A 26,265-nucleotide genomic window follows, 5' to 3' on the forward strand; every position below is an offset into this window, starting at 1 on the left:
TGGATAGACAATCAATCATAAAAAACTGGGAGAATAAAGGGAACGTTCATGAAGTACGTTGAAGAGTCATAGATACAAACAGACAGACAGACAGATGGAAGCGAGGAAAGGTACAGAGGGGAGGACAGGGACAAATAAGAAGGAACAGAACGTGCGGTGGGGCAGTGTCTCTGTGGAGGCATACAGGTGGCGCTGTTGCAGCTGCTCATCATCTGTACAGCAGCAGCAGGACACAGCAGAGGGCAAAGGTCAGCCAGCTGGCCAATGGGAGAGGGTGCAGTGACGCCGATCCACCAGTCACAACTGCAGAGATAAGAGATGAGCACAAATGCAAAAAATATGTATGAATGAAACAGTCAAACAGTAACACACCAAGAAAAGGACAGCAAATACTTATGAATCTAATATAAAAAACAAACAAAAAATATGTTTGTGTCGCTCTCTTCGCTTAGTTAGTGATGCTTCACCATTTTAATGAGAAATAATGAAGATTTCATCACGCCCAATAACTGACTGAACCTCTCCAATATTCTCCTCTATAACTGCTGTCATGCTGACTCATGCTGAAAGGTTAATATTCTCCTATAATCCTGAAGGGGTTTCATGCTGCATTCCTCACATTTCAATCCCCTCTCTTAATCACAACTCTTACTGCTCTTCACACAAGGGAGAGATGGGCTGTTATTGCACATTGAAGCTATTTGACACTTAGGGCTAGATTTTGAAGGTGCGTTTTACCTATTACAGTAATATGAGCTGGGGGCGTGAGGTATGTCATATTGCAATTTTAAGCATGTTAAGAAGCGCTTTCGACACCCCGTGGAGTGCGCAAAACGGCCTTGAATTAGTCATGGGAGTGTTTAAGGCGTGTTTGAGAGTTACCCAATCAACATGTCCGTACTATTTTCTTTACCAGTCAGCTGATGTCACATACGGAATGCGCACTTTGGGGATCGTTATTATTACATTTCTTCAGGCTGGCACCATAGAAGACATGACATATGACTTTGTCACATTTGGGTTAATTATTCCTATTGCACTGCATGCTGTCACCTTTATGCCTCAAAATAAGTTGTTTCTATTGAGAAACACCAGTAAAATTATATTTTAATTTAAATTATAATTATATTATATTTGAAATGAGTAGGCTAATGAGTTGAATGCGTGGTGCGTATGCCCGTGATGGTATGGTCTTCGCTCGTAGCATTTTATTGAAGAAGACTTGGATCGAGTGTGATACAGCGTATGAAAGCAAACCTCTCAAGGATTATGGAGATGTTTTTATTTATTTTTAAGGTTGAGAAATGAAATAATTATGGTCGTTTCTAATCTCAACCTTTCAAAAAGAATGGATGCGTCTTTTGCTGGCTGTTGCCATGTCTCATAGAAACAAGTAAATAGGTCTATAAAAATAATCCCAAAATAAGCGCATATAACAGGGGTCTGTAACCTATTTTAAATGAAGTGCCATGTTTTTATTTTCTAGATAGTGAGTCTGCTATATCCAGATTAATTTTAATGACAACACATTAAAATAAAAAACATATTTTGATTGTCCACAAATATAAAGAAAATTTAAATATTTTCTTGCACATTGTTATAATGATCATTATATATCCGCCTGCAGTCAGAGTTCATAGTTTTAATGAATGAATGTGATTCATTGTGAGCTGGTAGATCTGCTATTTTCAAAAGTAACATTTTAATTACATTTTTGTATTAGCCGTCCTTAAGTTGGGCAAATGCATTAATCTGGGGATCCTTGACATGGGAATGTGCTGTGTGAGGATCACTGGTTTAAACAACATTAGGAGAAACCTTTAGAAACAAGAAAAGCAACCACAACTACCAATATTTACAAGCAACTTTACAGAAAAAGAAGCCGCTTATAATAAACAGACTTGGCAACACTCCAGCAGCGTCCCAGAGCCGCTCAAGTGTAAAATCAAACAGTGCTTTAAATTCTTTTTGCGTTTATGAGGTGCCTAGACCCACGTCTAATCGTTATGCGCAGGTCAAGGGGCTTAATAGCAAATTGCGCAAAGCGAAAATAATTAACATATGGACACTCCCACAATGCTAAAATATTCAGCAACGTCGTATTCCATATGTGTGTGCGTTCAACACGGGACGATAAGGCTTTCATAATACGATTGTGCGCAGAGCGAGGCCAATTTATGTATTACCACATGGTAAAACGCACCTTCAAAATCCAGCCCTTAGTCTATATATTCCTAAGTGGAATATCACTGACATTTGCCAAGAACAAGGCTGACTTTAAGTGTCCAGACTGTAAAAGATTGTAATATAATCCATATTCATTTATGAAGTATAAGCTTAATTATACTCTGTCGCGCAATGGTGTATGTCGAGAATGGCAGAGAATAGCAGAACTATATACAAGCTTGCGCGGCAAAGTGTCAATCAGGCTTTAGGCTGCTAGGTTGGGGTTCCATTACTTCCCTATGGTTCACTGTAGTTGCCACATTGTTCACTGCTTGTGTCACCCCACCTCGAGTGAGCGAGGACAATTTAGGAGGATGGAAGAACAAAAGGGGGAAGGGAGTGGGAAAGTGAATCACGAGAGGAAGAGGAAAAGAAGGAGAGCTTCTGTGGATAACCTCCACCTCGTTGATGACAGCTTTGGGCTTTTTATTCATTTTTGTTTCCATAGGAAACAGCTTGTTGGCAGAAACATAGCCCCTGGAAGTTCTTCATGTACTGTACAGTGAGGGACATATTCAACACATACACACACATTATTCATCACAAACACCAAAAGACAGAGAGGGTTACAAGGTTGCACTGATTGATCCACGGCTGTATCTTCCCTGGAGGTTATACGACAATTGATGAGTGAAAAATCAGCACGTCTAAAGTTTCAAAGTGTGCTGTGTTCTGTGTTCTGATCCATGTCTCTCCCCACGCTATAGGGGAATCTCAGTGGGACTATATCACTTTGCTCGCCAAGACAGTTTGAGCTGTTCATTTAAACTGTTAAAATAAATGCTATTTTTGTCCTCTGCAATTACCATGATCTCATCACGGCGGCGTCAACTCACTCTGTGCCAACATCGCCTTTTCAATCCTGTTTTCCAAAGGCCCCAGACGCAGAGATCGTCTGGGGTTGATTGATTACGGTGATCAACTGTGTCCTGGATGCGCTCATAACACTCCGGTTCCGGTGTGGTAAAAAACGGAAAATTGAAATTCCGCTGGCTTATGCTGTCTATGGCGACGCAGTTTTTAGAATGCTAATATTCTTCTAGGATTCTTCTTTGTGGACCAAAAACAAGCTTGATTTGCGGCTCATTTCTCTAAACGATATGATCCTAGCTTACAAAAAGTATGTTTTGGGTGGATTAAATGACAATCGCGGGACATAACAGATTTTTACTTCCTGACTTGCAGTTTCCGGACAAATCGTCTTTCAATCTAAAGGTGCTTTCAGACTTGAATTTAAATATTCGCCTCGGTTCGTCCCATTTGTGCTGCGCTAGGTCGCGCCGCGCCCGTTCGTGGCGCTTGCGCAACTTATTCTTCTTCTTCTTTTTAAATCCAGCTCCTTTGAGCCTCCATTATAACCCGATTTTCAAAGCACTATATCTCCAAAGGTTCGAGAGCTGTCCATGGTGAGCCGCCGCGCACTCGGCGATCGTAAATCATTTGTGAGTTTGTATCGCATCGCTGAAAAAATGTAGCTCGTTGTACTGCTAGCTAAAGGCTGTGGGCTAATGCCAATGGTGTTGTTCCCCTTCCGGAGGCCCCCACCTTCCTGTTCAACCCGGAAGGACAACAAGCTCCATATAGCCTGGACAGGCAGCATATCGGGCAGTAACAGCATGCTAACACTACGGGCAGCAAAGTGAGGAGTCTCACCCATGAGAGTTATATGGACGGCACTCTGAGCCAACCACCAGATGGCGCTGTGGCGATAAAAGCCAAGCCTGCAAGACTGGTATATGAAATATCTGAAAGCCCTGTTTAGTTTAATGACTTAGAGATACTGGGCTAGATTTTGAAGGTGCGTTTTACCTATTACAGTAATATGAGCTGGGGGCGTGAGGTATGTCATATTGCAATTTTAAGCATGTTAAGAAGCGCTTTCGACACCCCGTGGAGTGCGCAAAACGGCCTTGAATTAGTCATGGGAGTGTTTAAGGCGTGTTTGAGAGTTACCCAATCAACATGTCCGTACTATTTTCTTTACCAGTCAGCTGATGTCACATACGGAATGCGCACTTTGGGGATCGTTATTATTACATTTCTTCAGGCTGGCACCATAGAAGACATGACATATGACTTTGTCACATTTGGGTTAATTATTCCTATTGCACTGCATGCTGTCACCTTTATACCTCAAAATAAGTTGTTTCTATTGAGAAACACCAGTAAAATTATATTTTAATTTAAATTATAATTATATTATATTTGAAATGAGTAATGAGTTGAATGCGTGGTGCGTATGCCCGTGATGGTATGGTCTTCGCTCGTAGCATTTTATTGAAGAAGACTTGGATCGAGTGTGATACAGCGTATGAAAGCAAACCTCTCAAGGATTATGGAGATGTTTTTATTTATTTTTAAGGTTGAGAAATGAAATAATTATGGTCGTTTCTAATCTCAACCTTTCAAAAAGAATGGATGCGTCTTTTGCTGGCTGTTGCCATGTCTCATAGAAACAAGTAAATAAGTCTATAAAAATAATCCCAAAATAAGCGCATATAACAGGGGTCTGTAACCTATTTTAAATGAAGTGCCATGTTTTTATTTTCTAGATAGTGAGTCTGCTATATCCAGATTAATTTTAATGACACCACATTAAAATAAAAAACATATTTTGATTGTCCACAAATATAAAGTCCTTCCATCTTTTTAAATATTTTCTTGCACATTGTTATAATGATCATTATATATCCGCCTGCAGTCAGAGTTCATAGTTTTAATGAATGAATGTGATTCATTGTGAGCTGGTAGATCTGCTATTTTCAAAAGTAACATTTTAATTACATTTTTGTATTAGCCGTCCTTAAGTTGGGCAAATGCATTAATCTGGGGATCCTTGACATGGGAATGTGCTGTGTGAGGATCACTGGTTTAAACAACATTAGGAGAAACCTTTAGAAACAAGAAAAGCAACCACAACTACCAATATTTACAAGCAACTTTACAGAAAAAGAAGCCGCTTATAATAAACAGACTTGGCAACACTCCAGCAGCGTCCCAGAGCCGATGTAAAATCAAACAGTGCTTTAAATTCTTTTTGCGTTTATGAGGTGCCTAGACCCACGTCTAATCGTTATGCGCAGGTCAAGGGGCTTAATAGCAAATTGCGCAAAGCGAAAATAATTAACATATGGACACTCCCACAATGCTAAAATATTCAGCAACGTCGTATTCCATATGTGTGTGCGTTCAACACGGGACGATAAGGCTTTCATAATACGATTGTGCGCAGAGCGAGGCCAATTTATGTATTACCACATGGTAAAACGCACCTTCAAAATCCAGCCCACTGTGTACTGATTTGCAAGATGTTTGGCCTACAGTCAAAAAATGGTTAGCCTGCAGAGCTAGTTCAGGCAGACAACTCAAAGTAGGGAGATGTTCAATCCATCCAGGCTATTTCAACCTCCCTGCTTACAGCTCTTTCTTCTTGCTGCTGCATTGTGCAGCTGCTTTGTGCTCCCACCACCCCAGCATCCACCTGTGACCTCTGTTTCAATGATTCCCTTATGGGGGTCTATAAGGGAATGTCCCATTCCCTGTAAAATATATAGTTGGCAAATAATTTATTATAATTCATGCTTACAGGAAATGAATGAAATGAGACAGAGCCATGACACCAAATATGCTTCAATATTGATGCTGAATTTATGCTCAATAAATTACATTTATTCAATCCAAGAGTTGTCTGACTGAACTGAATTAAGTACAGTACTTACAGATAATTATGTTCCAGTCCACCACTGCTCTGTTGGACTGTCAACTTGCCTACTACCCTGCTAATTTGCATTATAATCATGGTTTCTCATTCTCAGTAAATGAGCTGTATAGCAGTCTCTGTTTAGCTCAGTTTAGCTAGTTTTTATCCATGTCTGACGGCCCGCCCGCCCGGCGCCCGTCCTGGCGCCTGTCTGTCCGTCCGTCCATCCGTCCGTCTGCCTTCCTGCCTGCCTGCCTGCCTTCCTGCCTGCCTCATTCAGGGGTCCTGCACTTGGGTCCACCCCTCAGACCATAACAATGTTCTTGTATTAATAAATAAGGCTATGGGTAGAGTGATAAACAGATTCTCAGCCTGCATTCATCGTTGACCTCATATTATTCAACCTCGTCCAGGCTGATATGCTCGGGCAACGACAAATTCCCAGTGTCGTGATTTATGTGTGTGGCGTTGTACCAAACATGTCAGAGGCAATCATCATTCATTTTAGGAGAGCCACACGCCCTGTGTGTGTGTGTGTGTGTGTGTGTGTGTGTGTGTGTGTGTGTGTGTGTGTGTGTGTGTGTGTGTGCGCGTGTGTGCGCGTGTGTGCGCGTGTGTGTGTGTGTGTGTGTGTGTGTGTGTGTGTGTGTGTGTGTGTGTGTGTGTGTGTGTGCGTGCGTGACAGGTATGATGTATCAGTAGTGTGATGGTGCCAGGCCCGCCTGCTCTCTCTGCATCCTGTAAGACGCAGGGAGCAGCAAAGCCTCATGGGAGAGGAGAATGTGCTGGCAGCCACATGCAAGAGCTCTGGCACAGGAACATAGGTTCACACACACATGCACACGCACACACACGCACACGCACACGCACACACACACACACACACACACACACACACACACACACACACACACACACACAGAGAGTCATGTGGCAGGTTCTTGATCAAAGGTGCCATTCATGCTTTGTTTGAATTGTGTATTGGAATTTACAAATACAATACACCTGTGTTCAGTTAATTGTCTCTTTAATTAGCTGAAGAATACAGTCTAATAATACACTAATAGAGCACCAAAGTCCTGACGTCACGGTCAGTAGAGGGCGCCAGTACACAGGTTCGTGTACTTTTTATTTGCATTGAAATCGCCATAGGGGGATTTTAGATCTCTGCATATAAGAACTGTGTTTGAAAAATAAACCGATCATCCCGGCCTTTTCACTCATATGGATATGAAGCATCGACTGAAGGTGGAAATGTACAAATATACCCAAAGAGTAACACAATAAGAGCTAGAAACGAATCAAACAGCAGAGACTACATTTCCGGGTATAGGTAGGCGGGGTGGCTGCAGCTGCCCGTCGCACAACAGAAACGTTAATTACGTTTATTTATTTATTTTTTATTGATATTTAATGTTTCGTGGTTACTACGAGTCGAGTCACTGCCAGCTGAGCTTACGTCAACGAGGTTGCGTGCGTATGTGTGTGTGTGTGTGTGTGTGTGTGTGTGTGTGTGTGTGTGTGTGTGTGTGTGTGTGTGTGCCACATGTCCATGTGTTACCTGCGCTGGTGGCCATGTCTTCAGGCTTGCATTTCCCCCTGGTGATTGACACGTCATCAATGGCGATGTCACCCTCAAAGCTGAAACCCCGTATTCCCTCAAACATAATCTGGATGAGATAGATAGAGATAGAGAGAGAGAGAGAGAGGGGGGGGGGGGGGGGGCAGAGAAAAGGAGAGATATAGAAGGGGCCATTCAGTGATGGGGTGAGGTGTTAGATGGAATAATTAAATTTATTTTTTATTTAAAATGTAAAAAATGTAATGACTCAAATGTTGCTTACGTGTCGTGCTCATATACAGTAACAGAGTCACTGAGTCACTCAATGGTGTACACATGAAGACATTACAATTAGGCCTAAATGAGTCACATTGTCATCAGAGTGCCTGTTTTATGTTGTAAGGGATAATATCTGGCTAGGTGGTCATTGTCGGGAGATAATTCACCGATAATTCACTCCCTGAACATTTTTGAGAGCAATGTTTAGCTGTAAATGACATTTTGTGTCACTGGTGTGTGGGTTAGGGTTTACATGGCTGTCATGTTGGAAACAACAGTAAATCAAGCGGGGCGCAGCTGCATGGTGCTCCGAGGGTTTGATTAGGCAGAGGTCTGTTATACAGCGGAGCGGTCATTATGATGAGATAACTCACCAGCGATTGACCAATCAGAATCAAGCATTCAACCAAGCCATGTAATAATTAGCTTTACCCTAATAATCGTTAGCAAAACTGGCAGTGGCTGAGGGGTAGAGTGACCAGATGGGAACCGTGAGGTTGTCCTTGAGCAAGACTCTGAACCCCAAATTGTTCCCGATGTGCAGGTTGGTGCCTTGCATGGTTTCCTCTGGCATCGGTGTGTGAATGTGTGTTTGAATGGGTGAATGTAATGCACAATCTCTGTAAAGCCCCTTGGATAAAGAAGGCGCTATATAAATGCACCATTCAATATTCAGGTCAAAAGCTCAAAAGCAGGCCACGATGACATCAGAGTGAAACACGTGATGTACCATTTATGATTATTATGGTGATTGGCTTGAATCATGTTTATGTGGTGCCCGCTCAGGAACAGTACATGTACAGTGCAGTACTACAGTGACCCTGCAGTACTATAATCACAGTGTGGATGTGTATATTTCAACATGAGCGAAGATGAGGAACAGTTCACCTCATTTGTGCTGCCCGATGCAGCGCTGTATAAGTCATGTTTTGTTTTTTAGCCCACGGTTTTTGCAACCCATCTTTTCACCCAGTGTCAATAATCTAATGTAATCATGGGCGCTGCACTTCCTCTGCCAACCTGCTTCTTTTCACCTGACAGGGGGGACTTTCCCCGGCGTCCCCATGCAGGTCCTGGGTTGGGGAATCGAACGCAGGACCTTCTAGCTGTGAGGCGACAGCACTATACCGACTGTGCCACCGTGCCCTGCATTGACTTTGTATGTAATCCCGCCACATGGAAAAAAACTACGTGTGAATGCACTTTTAATCTAAACATGTGATATGGGTGTCTACCAGGGGGGCAGTCAGACAGATATTTTGTGAAGCCACTAAGGAAATGAAAGTTCATATAATGGCCTGTTGTGGCGCTGTCATTGGGCTCAAAAAAACCCATAGCCCCATAGAAGTCCATGTATTTGGGCCCAACTTCACCTAGACTGTATTACCTTAATAAACATGGTCATGAATACTTTCTGCTTCCAGTCACTAGTTTAAAGTCTCATTTCTAATGTCATAATATTCTTTTTGGAAAATTATGGTCTCATTTATAAAAAAAAATACCATAAAGTCGCGCATGTTCTGAGGGGCGTGGCTACCGTTACAGTCTATGAACGGGATTCCCCTCCCACTCGAGTCAAAATAAAAACCAACGGAGAAGAAGGGGGGAAGTCCCGCCTCGTTGTCTGGGCCAGCCAATGGCCAGCTGGGCCCAAACGGATCTAGAAAGATGGCGACTTCCATTGCAAGGACTGACAGGCTTCATTTTACGTTCATGTTAGACCCGGGGAACGCTTTGTCCATATTTTTTACAGTCTATGGTGTCTACTCACTGAGTCACGGCTCATCATGATCAATTATCTTTGTATATATTTTACTTTGTTTATACCTTGTCTACTTTGTTTAGAAGCACCATTATAATACTTAACATCTCACGTTAATGTTTGTTAGTGCACATGGATGTAGAGAGATGTGTGTGTGTGTGTGTGTGTGTGTGTGTGTGTGTGTGTGTGTGTGTGTGTGTGTGTGTGTGTGTGTGTGCGTACGTGAGAAGAATGTCATAGGAGGACAGCCAGAGAGTTGTGTGAGGAGATTAAATGTGGCTTGGCCTGTTTTGCAAGTAGCCCGCGAGGCACGCGCAATGCCGTGGTGCACATATGGCTTCTAGGTAATCCACAGTACCCACAGGAGAGAGCTGGGACACAATAGGTACAACGTGTCTTCATCACACAAGCAGAGATTAACGTCAGAGAGACAGAGAGAGAGGGAGAGAGGCGCACAGTGTGACTATGAGTGTGTGGTTAGCCCCTGGGTGTTTGTCATAATTCTGTAAAATATGCCATTCAATAGAGCAAAGTGTGAAATGAAGTGACAGTCTGGGAAGACAATGAGGCTCAGATCGAAGACTGAGCTAATAAGATACAGTCAATATTAGAAAGTATAACACCCTGTGTGTGTGTGTGTGTGTGTGTGTGTGTGTGTGTGTGTGTGTGTGTGTGTGTGTGTGTGTGTGTGTGTGTGTGTGTGTGTGAACTTTGAGTATTTCTATTTTGTATTTTTTTGACTTTCACTCCACTACGTTTCAATACTGTACTTTTGACTTGACTGTACACAACACTACATCGGTAATATGACACTGATTGGCCTAGTTAGTGTTGTGTCTTAGGTACCAGAGCTGTGTGTTGACATTATGTCTTAGTTACCAGAGCTGTGTGTTGACATTATGTCTTAGTTGCAGGCCAAATGTTCTCTTTAACATGTTGCTGAAGTATTGTTAATTAAGTGCACAGGCAGGCCTCCAGCATTCATCCATCATGGACTGCATTTCCCTAAGAGAGCACACGCACGCACGCACGCACGCACGCACGCACGCAAGCACAGAATCTGGCAACACGACTAGCAGGTCTCTCCTGCTCATAAATAAGCCTGCTAATTGAGCTGTCACGGCTAATTGCTGCAGGGGGTAGCTGTGTGTGTTTTGGATGAGAGAAAGAGAAAGACAGAGACAAACTGTACAGTGGTAGCCTGGAAACCAGACTGCCAGTGCAAAAAAAATAAAAAAAATAAAGCCATCGGCATGCAGTGATATTGTTTGGCCGCACGAGGCTAGTACAGTGATTTATTCACATCCATGTTTACCACTTCCTCAACCTCAGGGTTTGAGTGACGTTATAGTGTCACAAAGCATTGTGGAAGCAATAATGAAGGATAGAGCGCTTTGTTTGGCCACTAGTGTAACGTCAGAGTAAACATTGCTAGCTATTATGAAACCACACGCCACTGTGCATTGTCCAAAGAATATCCATGACCTCATGCCCCTATTGTACACAAGCTTCTTTGGCATAATGCATTGGTCCTAATCAGATACGAAATGTTTTTATAATCGTCATGGGGGCCCGCCCGGCCCTGATGCCCAGCCCTGCTGTTGCCAGCCAGGGTGTTCTTGCTGGTTTCATATTGTGATCAAGTAGCATAAGCAGAGTACAGTACTGTATGCATGCATATTGCATACCCATACCTGGCAGGTGAAAACAAGCACCCAGATTAGCATTTCAATACCTGATCTGCATGTGTACAAGGGACAGGCAACGCGGTCCACCCCCCACCCCCACCACCCCCGTCCCGGACAGTGAGGAAAAAAAGAGGTGTTAAGGTGCCAAACAAAGTGCACTTTCTGACAATGTGCAGCAGGATTAGTTTTAATCGCAGTAAAGCTTTCTGGTGTGAATGTCACCTTAGTCTCAGTGCTACCTAATGTGCAGCAATCATATTTTTCAATTTCATAATTAAAGGGTTAGTTCAGATTTTTGGACTTAAAGCTGTAGGAAATACTTGCCATTAATATAGTGGTATTAATTGATTGCCTGATTCCCATGGTGGGAGTTCTGCTCTGGTTGTGCCCAGTAGCCTACCACGATATTCCAGTTCCCCCCACCAAATGACCGGAACCACTATATTAATGGTAAGTAAGCAAGTATTTCCTATAGCTTTAAATCCAAAAATCTGATCGAATGCTATAATTATTCTGTTTGTAATTGTATTTTTATTAGCGTTATGCTTCCTTTACTCAAGCCCTGGAGGAATGTTATGCTTTAAACAGCTTTCGAAGAAGAGAAGGGAATCTACGGTATTTTCTCTACTGTGACTTCTCTGTTTTGATATCTTTAGATGTCTGCATGCAATGAAGTGGTCAATATGACCCATGATTCATGGGGCTTGAAGTCGGAGTTGAAGGCTTAAAGGAGAGTTCTGCCCTAGCTGTTTTTTACTGAATTCTATTGATAATGTGTATATCAACCCCCCCAAAAAAAGAAAATAAATATATCTCTCTCTCTACACCTGCTTTAAGAAAACACAACAGATCTTGAGAGACTGTTACAGGCTATTTAACCTTCGATGAGGTCCTGGCTTGCAGCTCTCCCTGATGTCTCTCCTAGCCTCAGGTAATATTGAACTGCCTCCACCTGCAGCAATCCTGCTTTTATACAGGTGGGGCAAACCATCCCCTAATCAGCAAGTGGCAATCAATTGACTCAACCACACGACCAACTAAGGCCTACGAGTAATCTTCCACACTACTATACTTTAGAGGAATATACACTCAAACATATTTCAAAGGCCCAATTCATTCACAGGGCCTAACATAAAGACCAAACATAATACACACAGGAACAGTCACCCCCCCTCCTCTACAGTACTTGGCACCCTCCAATCTAGAGAGGAGTGCCAGCACTGCAGAGGAGAGGCAGGTGACAAACATACAGTACCAATGCACTGGCAATGCAACTTCAGTATCAATAAATACAAATAAACATTTTAAACTCTTTCGACCATTGTGTCTATAGGGCACGGTTTGGCCTGGCTCGTGACTATATATATATATGTTTTCATTCGTATCATTCACGCTTGCTGCACTGCTAAACAGAAATAATACAACAAAAGCAGCCTTGGCTGTGTTTCTCTGCAATACCATGCATGTTTTTGCCAATAACACACTGAAGCAGCCATGCAGGTAGTCTGGCCTGAATCATTTAAAATGTGATGAGCATGGTGTTCTTTTTTTTAATGAATCCATAATTTATGGAGGTGAAGTAAAAAAGTGACTTACCTGGAATGGACCGCTGGGACTGATGTTGAACAAGTCTTTATTCCACGTGGGGCCTTGGTCACCAATCTTGGTCCAGACCAGATTGTCTACAGATGCAAAGCCTTTCACTCTGAGAAGCACGTTCAAGATGCCTAGAAAACGCACACACGCACACACGCACACATGCACGCATGCACACACACACACACACACACACACACACACACACACACACACACACACACACACACACACACACACACACACACACACACAGTTTGCGTGTTTAAATGTATACGTTCTAGAGTCAAGAATCTAGACTTTTGATACACATTGTGTGATGGAATGCCAAGGGTGAGCTAGAAAATAGCAGCCAGGAGAATGAGACTAGGAGGACACTGCCAAAGACACCAAGAGCTGCCAGCCAGCAAACTAGTGCTGTGGGAACCAACACACGGGCACCGGTCACGAGGACGTCCCACGCTAACATACGTGGATGTACTCAAGAACGACCCAGGAGCCCAAAGTACCAACGAACTGGTTAAGGTGAGACACTACAGGTGAATAGGGTAAAAATGTTTCCTGAAATTATATATTTTAATATGCAAATTAGGCATATGCCCTAATTTGCACTAATTTGCATATACATCACTCCATAATACTGTCAACAGGCATAAAAATCTTTTCGCCAGTTCGCCTGACTGTGGTTTGATCCAAATATGGTCATTAACTTTTTACCAGCAACCAAACATGAAAATCGAGGGTGGATTTTCACCCAGCAAAACGGCTAAAATAAACTAGGAAAATTAACATCTAAATGTGTATTTTGAATGTTCATTACTTGCGCAAGCAGAGCGCGCAAGTAATCGTTTCGCTTGGTCTCTTCGAAGTGAAGCCAAGTTTTCTTCAACGGTAAATCTGTGCCTGGTTTGCTGGGACTAGTTACAACATTACGTCATCCTTGAGAGAGTACATGACGTAATGTTACAAGTTACAAGTTACAAGTTACAACATTACGTCATATACACACCATGTACTCTCTCAAGGATGACGTAATGTTGTAACTAGTCCCAGCAAACCAGGCACAGATTTACCGTTGAAGAAAACTTGTCTTCACTTTTTGGAACCAAGTAACCACAGTATACTGCTAATCAAATTACAACTACATACTCTGTATGTAGTTGTAACTAGAACAACTACATACAGTCTGTGCCTGGTTTGCTGGGACTAGTTACAAGTTACAAGTTACAACATTACGTCATATACACACCATGTACTCTGGTCCCAGTTCACAACGATGACGTAATGTTGTAACTGGTCCCAGCAAACCAGGCACAAACCTACGGTTGAAAAAAACTTGGCTTCACTTTTTGGAACCAAGTAACCACAGTATACTGCTAATCAAATTACAACTACATACTCTGTATGTAGTTGTAATGTGATTTGTAATTTGTAAATCTGTGCCTGGTCTGCTGGGACCAGACTACACAGATACAATACATTACAGATCCATACGCCTGTGTAATGTATGTAGCCTCATACATGATGAAAACCGAAAAGAACATGGGACAACTATTAAAAGTTGTATCAGATGAATGTAGAGACATGAACTTCAAAGATCAAATAAATAAAATAAAATCAGTATTTCTCAACCATAGAGAAGTTTCAGCACAAGAAGCAGGATACAGACTACTGTCACTACCTTTAAAGAAAATGAGCACTAAGGTAATATTTATAAACACTAACTCTAAAAATTCTCGGGTATCCATGATGAAACCATTGAAAATTATTCAAGATATGCAAGATGATGAACAGGATATCTTTTATTCTAATATTATCGAGAGGTACGCTGCAAGACCAGATATATTAGAAGATATTTGTTTAGCAGAATTTGTTGCTAATTACAATAGAAAAACGAATAATGATGACATAATAGAAGACGTAGAAATTGAAAAAAAAGAAGAAAACCAAAGAACTAATTTTATAATTCTAAAACATGGACTAGGTATTATGTACAAACGATGTAAAGAAGCTGTCATTCGATTTCATAAATACAATAAAGAAACAGAAAAGGAAAAACACTTCCGTGCTGAGTTAATGTTGTATTTACCATGGCGAAATGAAGAAGATGATCTAATAAGTGTATACAATAATTATGAAAACCATTACAATACCAAGATTGATGTCATTTTCAAAAATGAGAAGAAATACAGTATAAATCCAGAAGCAATAGATGCAGCTATAAGGAACCTTGAAACTAATGGTCCACCGGAACATGCTTGGGAAAATATTGCTCCTTGTACAGAACACGAAGAAATACTTATACGAAAGGAGGATGAAGAGACGGAACGTGAAATAAGTCAAGAGGACTTGGATGCTAATACAGAACTTGTATCTAGGAATCGAAGAAACTACACAGGGGATCTTTACAAACAAGAAGTCAGGAGAGATATATTATCTCATCAAGAATATTGTAAAATGATGAGATCATTGAACCAGAAACAAAAACAATTAATGGATTTCCATCGTCAATGGTGTAAAAATGCAGTTGTTGCTTTAAAGGAAGGAAAAAAACCTGTCCCATATCATATCTTCCTTAGTGGATCAGGTGGAGTTGGAAAGAGTCATCTTATTAAACTGATCCATTACGACTGCATGAGATTATTCAAATCAGTTAACTACATAAAACCCGATGACACTATTTCTATGATTACGGCATCGACGGGAATAGCAGCTTTTAATATTAGAGGTGTGACACTCCATTCAGCTTTATCTTTAAAATCATCGAGATTTGGAAATAATTTCTTACCACTGAATCAAGAAAAGGTAGCATTACTAGAAAATTCCTTACAAAATCTGCAATTATTAATTATAGATGAAATTTCTATGATTGGTGCAGACATTTTTCTCCAAGTACATAAACGATTAAGTCAAATTAAAGGCACAAATGTTATCGAGAATCGTTCAAAGGTACAAGAACTGTTTGGCAATGCATCTATTTTAGCCGTTGGAGATCTATTCCAATTACCACCAGTAATGCAAAAATACATCTTTCAAGGTACAAGTAATGCAATGGCTAATATATGTGGTAATGGATGGGATTCATTTAAATTGTTGGAACTTAATGAAGTAATGCGACAGAAAGATGATTTGAACTTTGCTGTAATGTTGAATCGCGTCAGAGAAGGAGAAATGACAGATGAGGATATCCAACTATTACAATCAAGAGAAATAAATCCTAATGATGATAAATACCCAGAAGATGCACTTCATGTCTTTGCAGAAAATGCATCTGTCGATGAACACAATAAGTACAAACTTGATAAACTAAATATTACTATTTGTCATATAAAGGCAGAAGATAGTAGAAAAGATAAAGACACACGGTTATTTGATCTGGATTGCACAAAAAGTAAACTATCACAAACAGGAGGTTTACCAACAACACTCAGTATAGCAATTGGTGCACAAGTGATGTTGACTACTAATGTAATGGTATCTGATGGATTAGTCAACGGTATCAGAGGACTTGTTGAGTATATTGACTTTGAGAAAAACGACACCTATGTTACAGTAATACTTGTTAAATTCCAAGACAAAGATGTTGGTCTTAATGCGAAGTCTAATAGTAAATATAAAAATTACCCAGAAGCAGTTCCAATATACAGACATGAAGCTATAATTTTCCATGGAGGCAGAAGAACAGGATCAACAAATAGGTTTCAATTCCCGTTGACATTAGCTTGGGGATTAACTATTCATAAGGTTCAAGGTTTAACTATACAAGAGATTGTCGTATTTATGAAGGGCTCACGTTTTAACCCGGGACAAGCCTATGTAGCATTCAGTCGAGTGAAAAGGATAAGAGATCTATATATACTTGATTTTAGTCCTAAAAAGATCAAAGTAGATAAGAATGTAGAAAGAGAAATGATACGATTACGAGAATCACCTCTAGAAAATCCAAATATACGGAAGATAACTCAATTACCATTAAAACATTCATTAAAAATTGGATTGTTGAACATCAGAGGTTATCCAACACATTTACAAGATATAAACTCAGATTCCCAACTCGAAATGTTGGATCTAATAGCTAGTGTGAAACACACTTAAATAAAAATAATAACATTACTTTTAAATTAAAAACAATGAACACCAATTACAAAACAATCAGGAATGACAGAGAATCTGATATAGGTGGGGGAGTTATGTTTGCTATAAAAGAAGATATTGCCATTGAAATAATTCAAAAAGAAATCGAGATATTAGAAAAAGTAGAACACGTATGTATACATGTAAAAAATAAAGATCTATATATCATTCTTATGTACAGATCACCTAAAACAAACCTTACGGAATTAAACACATTTCTCAAGAAAATGGTAAAGTATCTATCATCTCCGACTTCCACAATTATGATAATAGGAGATTTCAATGAAGACCATTATACTGAAAAAGATATAAATATAAAGACCTTCATGTCAAGATTAGGCTTTAAACAATTAAATACAAATCCAACTACAGATTTCGGAAGTATTTTAGATCATGTATATTTCAACAAATTTGAAAGTATTATTACAGAAATTGAAGTTAGAGACACATATTACTCTGATCATGATTTAGTATTAATATCACTATAGTACAAAAATAAATTACAAAAATGAAATACATTTAAAACAATTGACAATTTACAATAAGTAATAAAATAATTATACTGTATAATATATTTTAATTCAGTTTATATACCTTTTTTTTTCATCACATATCAATGATTCATTTTTCTGTAAAAAAGTAGTTAGGTAGCAAATAGTTACACGTAATGATTATACATTTCAAACGTTCCTTCACAGAGATACTGAGATGTGATACTTTCCAGCGGTCGAAAGTACTTGCGCGCTCTGCTTGCGCACTAGTAGGCCATTTATGGCCTACTAGTGTGCAACAAGCAAGTATGCACTCGGCAGAGTGCAGTTCTAGTTTTTCATTAGTTTGAAAGAAAACATGTTTAGGTAGCAAAATCTCAAAATTGAAAAATTATGATTTCACCTGCCATGTCTCGCCTGGTTATGGCTGAGTCATGGTGACTTGAGTCACCATGACCAGCTGGCCGGCCCTCCCTCGACCATTTTTTATTATTGCGACCAAAGGTCGCAGTTAACTATGGAATCTTGTGTTTTCTGTCACTCAAAATCCCCATACATGCTCCATATATGGCCAGTGCAAGCGACCTCGTCCTCAGTCGTCATACTGGTAATAGGATAGGATGAGTAAAATGGAATTTATAGCATGAAGATCTAAAAAGGTCCCATCGTATTATGTCTCTCTCTCTCTCTCTCTGTCTTAGAATTAATCATTTATCATCTTAATGAACCTTAGCCAGCATCTAATTGGAACATTAGCCAACCACCAGCGTCTTAGGCTAATGCAATGGCAGGGGGGTGTGTGTGTGTGTGTGTGTGTGTGTGTGTGTGTGTGTGTAATGTAATGACGATGCAAAACGGGAGCCATTCTGGTTCATGTGCGCTACACAGATTTGTTCTGCGTGGGACGTTTCTGAGCTGTGTGCCCATGGGCGCACGTTTAGGGGCAACATTGATCTCAAATCCCAGCACAAATTGCTGCTGTAGGTGTCCTACACACCAATGAAATGTGTATGTACTGTATGTGTGTGTGTGTGTGTGTGTGTGTGTGTGTGTGTGTGTGTGTGTGTGTGTGTGTGTGTGTGTGTGTGTGTGTGTGTGTGTGTGTGTGTGTGTGTGTGTGTGTGTTCACTAAAGCTTGTTGTTTTTTAATCACAAACTGAAAACTCATCTTGGAAACAACTGTGCTGGAGAAGTTTTTCTTTTGCATGTTACCCTGAAAGCAAGAAGCACAGGCTCTAGTTCAGAGTGACTGCAACAACAGAAGAAGGTAATAACTCACAAACTTCTATCCCAACCATGAATTGTGTGAAAGAGATTGTGTATGTTAGACAAAGTCTGTCTGTGGAACAAGCTTTTCTTGTCTTCCATGTTAGTTATTATGACAAGTTTAGGAGAAAGAAATAGAGTCCGCAAGAATAACTCAGCATCACTGGAATTCCTGGATTCCTGAAGAAAAGATTATTATGATGATTATTTATTTGCTCATTCCTTTGCATTCATCTCAGTCCTCTACAGTATGTGGATTACGTGTCTGACATGCACTGACTCTTCACACCTTAACCCATGTCCTAGCACCTAACTAAATGTGCTAGGACATGCTAGGTTATGCTCACGCACCTTTATATCTCAGGTACTTACTACAGTATGTGTAAAACTAAATATGTTTTATGTGTAAGGAAAAAAAACTTTGTTACGCAGTTTTGTGGCAAAGGTTTGCCACATCTAAGCCCGTTATTTGTATGATTGGGGAAGAATATGGGGAAGCACTTTATTTGTACAATTTGTGGAAAAACGTATTTTTCCTGCCTTGATCTCCTTGCCTTCTTCTTCTTCTTCTTCATCTTTGAAGGAACTATGCACAAAAGCTAATTTCACCCACTCTTTTACTTGTAAAACTGTGATGTTACAAATTATAGTTTACTTCATCAGCTGTTTGAAATAGTACAACAATACAAAAAAAAAAGGATAACACAAAAAAGCTCCATGGTCCAGGGAAGCTTGTTTCTGTTGTGGTCTATTGTACTCAATTCATCATCATGACAGTAAGATAATTTTGTGAACAATTAACCATGTTCAAGATTCCCTGACCCCCTGCGCCAGTCCCTGCATATACTCAAATCAACAGGAACACATGATGGACGCTGTATACATGCACGCCGTTTTCTCCTTTATCTCTTACAGATACGATGACACCAGGCTAGTTCTATGTAACAAGCTCTCTAAGCCAAGGCATGATGAGGTCGCATTTTCTGACAGAGGTGACGTCCACAGATATACAGTAAAAACAAATAAAAGAGAGGTGTACAAACCGTTATAACTATAGGTCAAACGGGGCATGAATGTATACATGCCTGTTCAACGTTGGAATTCTCAATGGATAGCATGTCCCTCTTTGACCAATCTGAGTAAGATTTAGTTACTTGTCTGTTTGGCATAATTGTAACGAAGGCTTGCCTCCCTCTCACGAGAGATCCATATATATGGAGACGATCATGGCAGCTGTTGAACTCCATATATGGATACAGACGACTGGCATCGTTGTCGTGATAAGCATCCAGCCGACTGGCATTGTCATCGTGACAAGCATGACAAGCCATCCAGCCAAGCCCTATAAAAAGCTATAATTAAGGCTGAGGTCGGATGCAAGCATTATTTCCTCAGCTCCTTGTGAGAGTCTCCATCGCCTATCGTACGAGACAGGATGTTTGGCCTTACAACCCAGATATTGCTGTGTCCGAGATTAAGTACGGTTAAGTACTTAATCCTCCTGTGGTAAAATTGGGGGTGCCCTTAATTCTATCAACACTGTGTGTGTGTGTGTGTGTGTGTGTGTGTGTGTGTGTGTGTGTGTGTGTGTGTGTGTGTGTGTGTGTGTGTGTGTGGGTGTGGGTGTGCGTGCTTTCGTGTGTGCGCCGTGCTTGCGTGCGTGTGTGCATACGTGCGTGCGTGTTTGTGTGTGCCTACTCACCAATGTGTCTGCCCTTCATGTGGTAGAAGAATGAGACACAGTACGGGACCCTGGCTGATCCTTTGGGACCTCTCTCTGACGATACGTTAAACAGAGGAGACACCAGGCGTGCCTTGTCACCTGCTGCTCTGGGCCGCGACGCTTCAATGTACATGTAGTAACCTGCAATAAATGTACATACATGTAGTAACCTGCAATAAATGTACATACATGTAGTAACCTGCAATAAATGTACATACATGTAGTAACCTGCAATAAATGTACATACATGTAGTAACCTGCAATAAATGTACATACATGTAGTAACCTGCAATAAATGTACATACATGTAGTAACCTGCAATAAATGTACATACATGTAGTAACCTGCAATAAATGTACATGTAGTAACATGCAATGTAATAGGCTACATGCTATGTATGCTACATGCATAGTGCATGGTAACCTGGAATATATAGCATGTATACATGTTACGCCAAATAAAGTTTTATACATGATTAAATAGCTCCTGGGTTGTGGCTTCAAATGAACAATGAAAGAACGTTACATTGCATAACATATTTAGTTCAAACATAATGTAAAGACAGCATGTGCCTCCAGTCTGCTCACCCTCCTTGGTTCCACTGCGGTCTGTCTCTGGACCGGTATTGGGCGATCTCTTGGGATTCTGTGTCAGGGCATTCTGCCTCGTCCAATCAAACGTGTCACTTGTGTCCTGGTAGAAACCACAGATCCGCTCATCCTCGAAGCCGCACATGCGGTCTGGTGTGTGTGTGTGTGTGTGTGTGTGTGTGTGTGTGTGTGTGTGTGTGTGTGTGTGATTAGTATGGTAGCAATATTGAGGTGAAGAAAGAGAGAAAACATATGAAATGAGGGACACAAAGAAAGTTTCATTGTTAGACTGGTCACACAAAGTTCAATTGTTCTTCTTCATCTTTGCTGCCCCCTTGTGTTTTTGACAGGACAATCAGCAACATCTGTGTGTAATGAGCCTCCTGCAATTATGCTGAACATCAAAGAAAAATCACACCTGATTGACTCACATTTTGAGTACCCTATGTTATAAATATTGAGTATGGGTCTACTCTACAGCATTTAGAAACTGCCGGATGATAACTTGCATAATGGCAATTTTCATAATTAGCATAATTAGCTGGGGTACCATTAACAACCTATATAAGGCAGCAAAATGTCATTATGCTTTAATTTACATTGGTGTTCTCCCTGGACAAACCAATAACCATAACCCTCATTTTAGTTAATTACTGATGGACCTGTAAAAACCTGTAAAAACCTGTAAAAATATAATAGAAAAAATAACTATTCAACATTTGAGACAAAATAAAGCCGGGCACTATAGAGGGTATGCGTGTCATCATCAAACCAGGAAGTAATGCAGGAATGCCTACCAAGTGGCTAAAAACTACTTTCTGGCATTGACAGCCCATTCATCCAAACAGAAAAGTCATATTTAATTGCCTTAAACGACATTGAACAATGTTAAACTCACTTTACCTGTCACTTTGCCACTCGATTTGCCATTCACTTTATGCATGCGCATACCCTATAGAGTCCAAGTTCCACAGTGGGCCCAAATGCTAGGAACCAGACTTTGCACTGTCTGTGTAGAGCTAATCTCCGGCACCGTTAACCCGATCGATGCCAAATTTTGCACACACACTCCCTAGATGCCAACGATGAACCACGTTGTGTCCCACATTTTCCAGAACGGCCTGTTATAGTGCCACCAGGAGGCCGACTTTTGAAAAAAAAAAACCAATTATATTACACCTCCAGATTCTGTCCAAAAATCCCACAAATCGTTACACAGCATCTCTATAGTCATGTGTTCAAGGCAGGATTGGCCCGTTTTGAACAAAAAGCCTCAAATCATGAACGGAGCGTGCAATTTATGTGAAATCTTTCAGGGACTTTCCTACTAGGCTGAGGAATATATGCCACCCTTTTCACATTGGCCTGTATTAGTGACACCAACAGGTGTTGTTTTTGCAAAACACATTTTTTTCTGGTCCAATCTGCCACACAACATGTGTCTCTTAATGAACAAAACAAAGACAAAATGACATTGAGACTCGGACACAGGCAGAGAGAGCGAAACACACAGAAGGTTGAAAAAGACGATGGTTGAGGGAGAGGGAGAATATGAGAGAAAGAGCATGATGATGGAGAGCTGTGTGAGGGGGAGGAATATAAGTGGAGAGGTAAAAGCAGTGTGGGATGAAATGTCATAATGTTGGTAAGAGAAGAGCTATTTGCGTATTCAAAATGACTATACTATTGTGGTTAGTTGCCCATTGGCTCATTAATGTTAAAAAGCCCTGGGCCATTAACCTTGCCTCAAACAATCCTTCATCCTCCAATGACAAAAGCTCCTGTACCATTTAAACTCTGAAACGTGTTTCCCATGACTACCTCGCCCCCCGCTTCTTCTCATTTTAAAGAGCACAATGTTACATGTCAACCTTTGTCTTGATGACCTTTGGTTTGTCTGACACTGTCTTCACTGCCGCAGATGAGCCTGACCAGTTATCAACTGAATTAAATGGTGAATAATCTGCATATGTTGCCTTTATCCTAAATGCTTTCAATGAGCATTAAATTCCCATGATGGATGGATATAAGTCATCAATGTGTTCATCGTGAACAGAGTCTTGCTTAATAAGGACACTTCAACATGAAGTTCAAACTGGGGATCAACCCAGGGATCGAACAGGGAAACTTGTAAGAGGACCACTCTACTTTACAAATTCCACCATCCTCTCATCTCTCAAGAAAACCCAATCTTGTGAAAACAGTGAATACCGTGGGAGGGGAGATAGCAAAGAGACAGTCAGCAAGGAAAGACAGACAGCATTACTCACCTGAAGGTCTTGGGTATGTGTAGGCTGTAAGACAACAATGAGATACAGCTATGGTCATCATTCACACAGCAGCATGATTACCCCAACCCCGTTTACACCTGAATTTAAATGTTCGGTTATTGATATCACTCTGAATGTGCTTATTTGCATACAAAAATGCAAGTGTAAATATAGCGATGTAGCGATATAAATATGTAAATGTTGAAATCCAACTGTTTAAACAGCCTCTGGAGGACGTTTAATCGTAATAGAGATGCCATCTGGCAACTGGAGACACATATTTGATGACAGGCACAAGTCACATAAAATGCCAGGTGTAAATGGAGCCAATGATGAGCAGTTACACAAACTCATAAAATAATAATAGTCATAGTCATGTTGAATCATAGCATGATCCATCCTAAAACTACATTCTAAGCTCTATTCTTTCCTGAGGTCTTTGACAATTTAATACATTTGCAGAAAATGGAGCTTATGTCCACCCATTTGGATAATTTCTTCTGCTTATTCACCTTGAAATACAGATTAAGAGCTAACAAAGTTTTGGACAAATCGGTTTGCAAAACACCGACAGAGCTTTGTCGCTCTTATGTAAAAGTGATTTGACACTTTAATAAAATTCAATTGAATTCAATTCAATTGAACTGTGAGATTGTATTAAACAAATTATAATTATTAGCATTATATGATATGATATATCGCCATACTGTATCTCAGTATGCTATGTTTACTAATGCACAGATCATCATCTATACTTGCATACAGTACGTAAGTCTATTTATATCAATGATGTTTCATAGCAAAATATGCGATAGAAGGTGAATGAGTCACTGAGTGACAATAGAAAATAATCAATGAATGAACATGGCTGGAGGGTCACGCACGTTCCGAGTACTGGATGATGCGAGTGATGTAGTCTCCAGTGCTGTAGGTGGTGATGGGGGCCAGACGGACCTCGTAGGACACTGGGATACGGAGGTCCGTTATGACGTAAGACAACAGCACTCCCTTCACTGGTTCCACTCCCTTCAGGTGAATCTGCTTTGACAGCACGCTCTGCTTGCTCAGCTTATGAAGAGATAGTAACACACACGCACACACAGATGCAAGCATGCATGCATACACACAGAAACATGCATAAAAGAAACGTACGGAGTGAGAAAAGGAGATGACAATCATTAGAAAGTGAGATAGACTTCAGAGAGAAACATAAGGTTTGTCAGTCTTCTCATATAGTCTCCCATTGGATGATTTGATCAAGTCATCTTCACCTCTCCTCCTCTACCTCAATATAATTCATGGGGTTTTTATAGACTGGAAAGTGAACTGAGTTATATGAGTTGTGTGACAGCAGAGTTACATCTAGTGGCATCATAAAATGCAACCACATATCCCATCTGGAGGAGTTTACAACATTAAATGCCAGTACAAGCCTGATGATACACAGGGGATTTGTTTTTGTTTTTCTGGTGGGCAAGGTAAGTAGGAAATGTTCAAAGAACCTGTGAAAATATCCCCAGTGCGTCAACAGCCTGTGCAGAACTGATTAAAGCAATTCTGAGGCAACGTTTGCACACTGTTGCCCGACAACAGAAGGTGCCAAAAACATTGCTTTCAATCAATGCCTTTAATTAATGATTGAAAACGTTGAGGCATTCTGGAGCAATCAGCATGTTGAGGCAGATACTACCTGAGACACTTAAGAGATGTACACTAGACATGCACACATGACAACGTTCTCCCAATGGACAGAGGTGTGTGCAAATTACTGACCAGATAATAGTGGTTACTTTGGAATAAAAACAAAGCTTTCCACCGTTGGCCTATACGGAGGGACTGTATGCGCGTGACATCATCATACCTGGAAGTTAGGCAGGAACGCCTATAATGAGTGGCAAAAAACTACTTTCTGGCCGTACATCCAAACATAATTAAATACCTGTCTGATTGCATTAAACAACGTTAAGTGATTCACTTTGCCATTTGATTGGCCACTCGTTTTGCCAAAGCATTTAAATGGGATTATGTCTATTCAACTGGCGACATCTGGACAGCTAAACATAAAATATTTATATATTAAAGATTTGCAACACAAAAAGTTATATGGAGATAAGTGTTTCTGCCCGACAGCAGTAACAACTAAAATGACTTACAAGTGTTCCCAGCTTGAAATATATAACGACCTATAGGTGTAATATGTTTAAATGGGTTAAAATAAGGTGAGAACACTATAACTCCTGGCTTATTCAGTGCAGGGAAAATTAAACTGGCACTCAGTGCTAGGAGCTGTGCAATGTTTTCAATTAAGCCCGGAACGCATAGAAGTGGGGCCATGTTATATTCGGATATTCGGTTTGGCAAGCTACAGTAGATACTAGGTAGGAATGCTGCTCGCTTTGCTGGAAACTCCAGCTCACTGTAAATCCTGCAAATCACATCTCGACCCACAGTTCAAAATGGCCACGGATTCCAAACAAACAAAGACACACGCACGCACACATGAATGCATGCATGCTCACACTCACACACTATACTGTATAAGAGAGAGAAAAGGTTGTATTTTTCTATCTTCATTATTTTGGTCAAAGTCAGTGTGGTTTATATTCCTAATTCCACCCACAGACATAAGCTCCATTAGCCGTGCATCTACTTATGATCCCAGCTACTCAGATGACCTGACAGTCACCTCTATCTCCATTAACCAGTCCCCCCACCATTATACCTCACTATAACACATAACATATTAGTAACCTGACAGTCAGCTCTATCTAATGCATTAGACTACCATTGTAGAACCCTCCAACATTTTTACCTCACAACAAGCACACTATACACATCATAAGGCATTATTACACGGCTTGGTTGAATTGGTCAACCGCTGAATTCAGTCTAATCTAAACCTCAGAGCACCTGCTGCGCTGCGTGCATTCTATGCTTTATCCAACATGACAGCGGTGGTGGTATTTCGGCTTAAAATGG

The 26,265-nt window shown here is 40.6% G+C and overlaps 1 protein-coding gene across 1 annotated transcript in view; it reads right to left on the reverse strand.

Moving 5' to 3' along the window:
• Positions 1–208: 208 nt before the first annotated feature.
• LOC308320441 (MAM domain-containing glycosylphosphatidylinositol anchor protein 1-like) overlaps positions 209–26,265 on the reverse strand; it is a gene marked incomplete at both ends in the record, with an annotated part of 138,569 nt that continues 112,512 nt past the window's right edge. Inside the window, 7 exons of the mRNA XM_080770844.1 lie at positions 209–303; positions 7,488–7,596; positions 12,813–12,943; positions 20,406–20,567; positions 21,014–21,166; positions 23,287–23,310; positions 24,171–24,354. Of these exons, the coding sequence (XP_080626970.1) occupies positions 209–303; positions 7,488–7,596; positions 12,813–12,943; positions 20,406–20,567; positions 21,014–21,166; positions 23,287–23,310; positions 24,171–24,354 (858 nt within the window). The remainder of the gene's footprint in view (positions 304–7,487; positions 7,597–12,812; positions 12,944–20,405; positions 20,568–21,013; positions 21,167–23,286; positions 23,311–24,170; positions 24,355–26,265) is intronic.

This window comes from Protomyctophum bolini (genome assembly GCF_963924005.1).
Source record: "Protomyctophum bolini genome assembly, chromosome: 1".
Classification (NCBI taxonomy): domain Eukaryota; kingdom Metazoa; phylum Chordata; class Actinopteri; order Myctophiformes; family Myctophidae; genus Protomyctophum; species Protomyctophum bolini.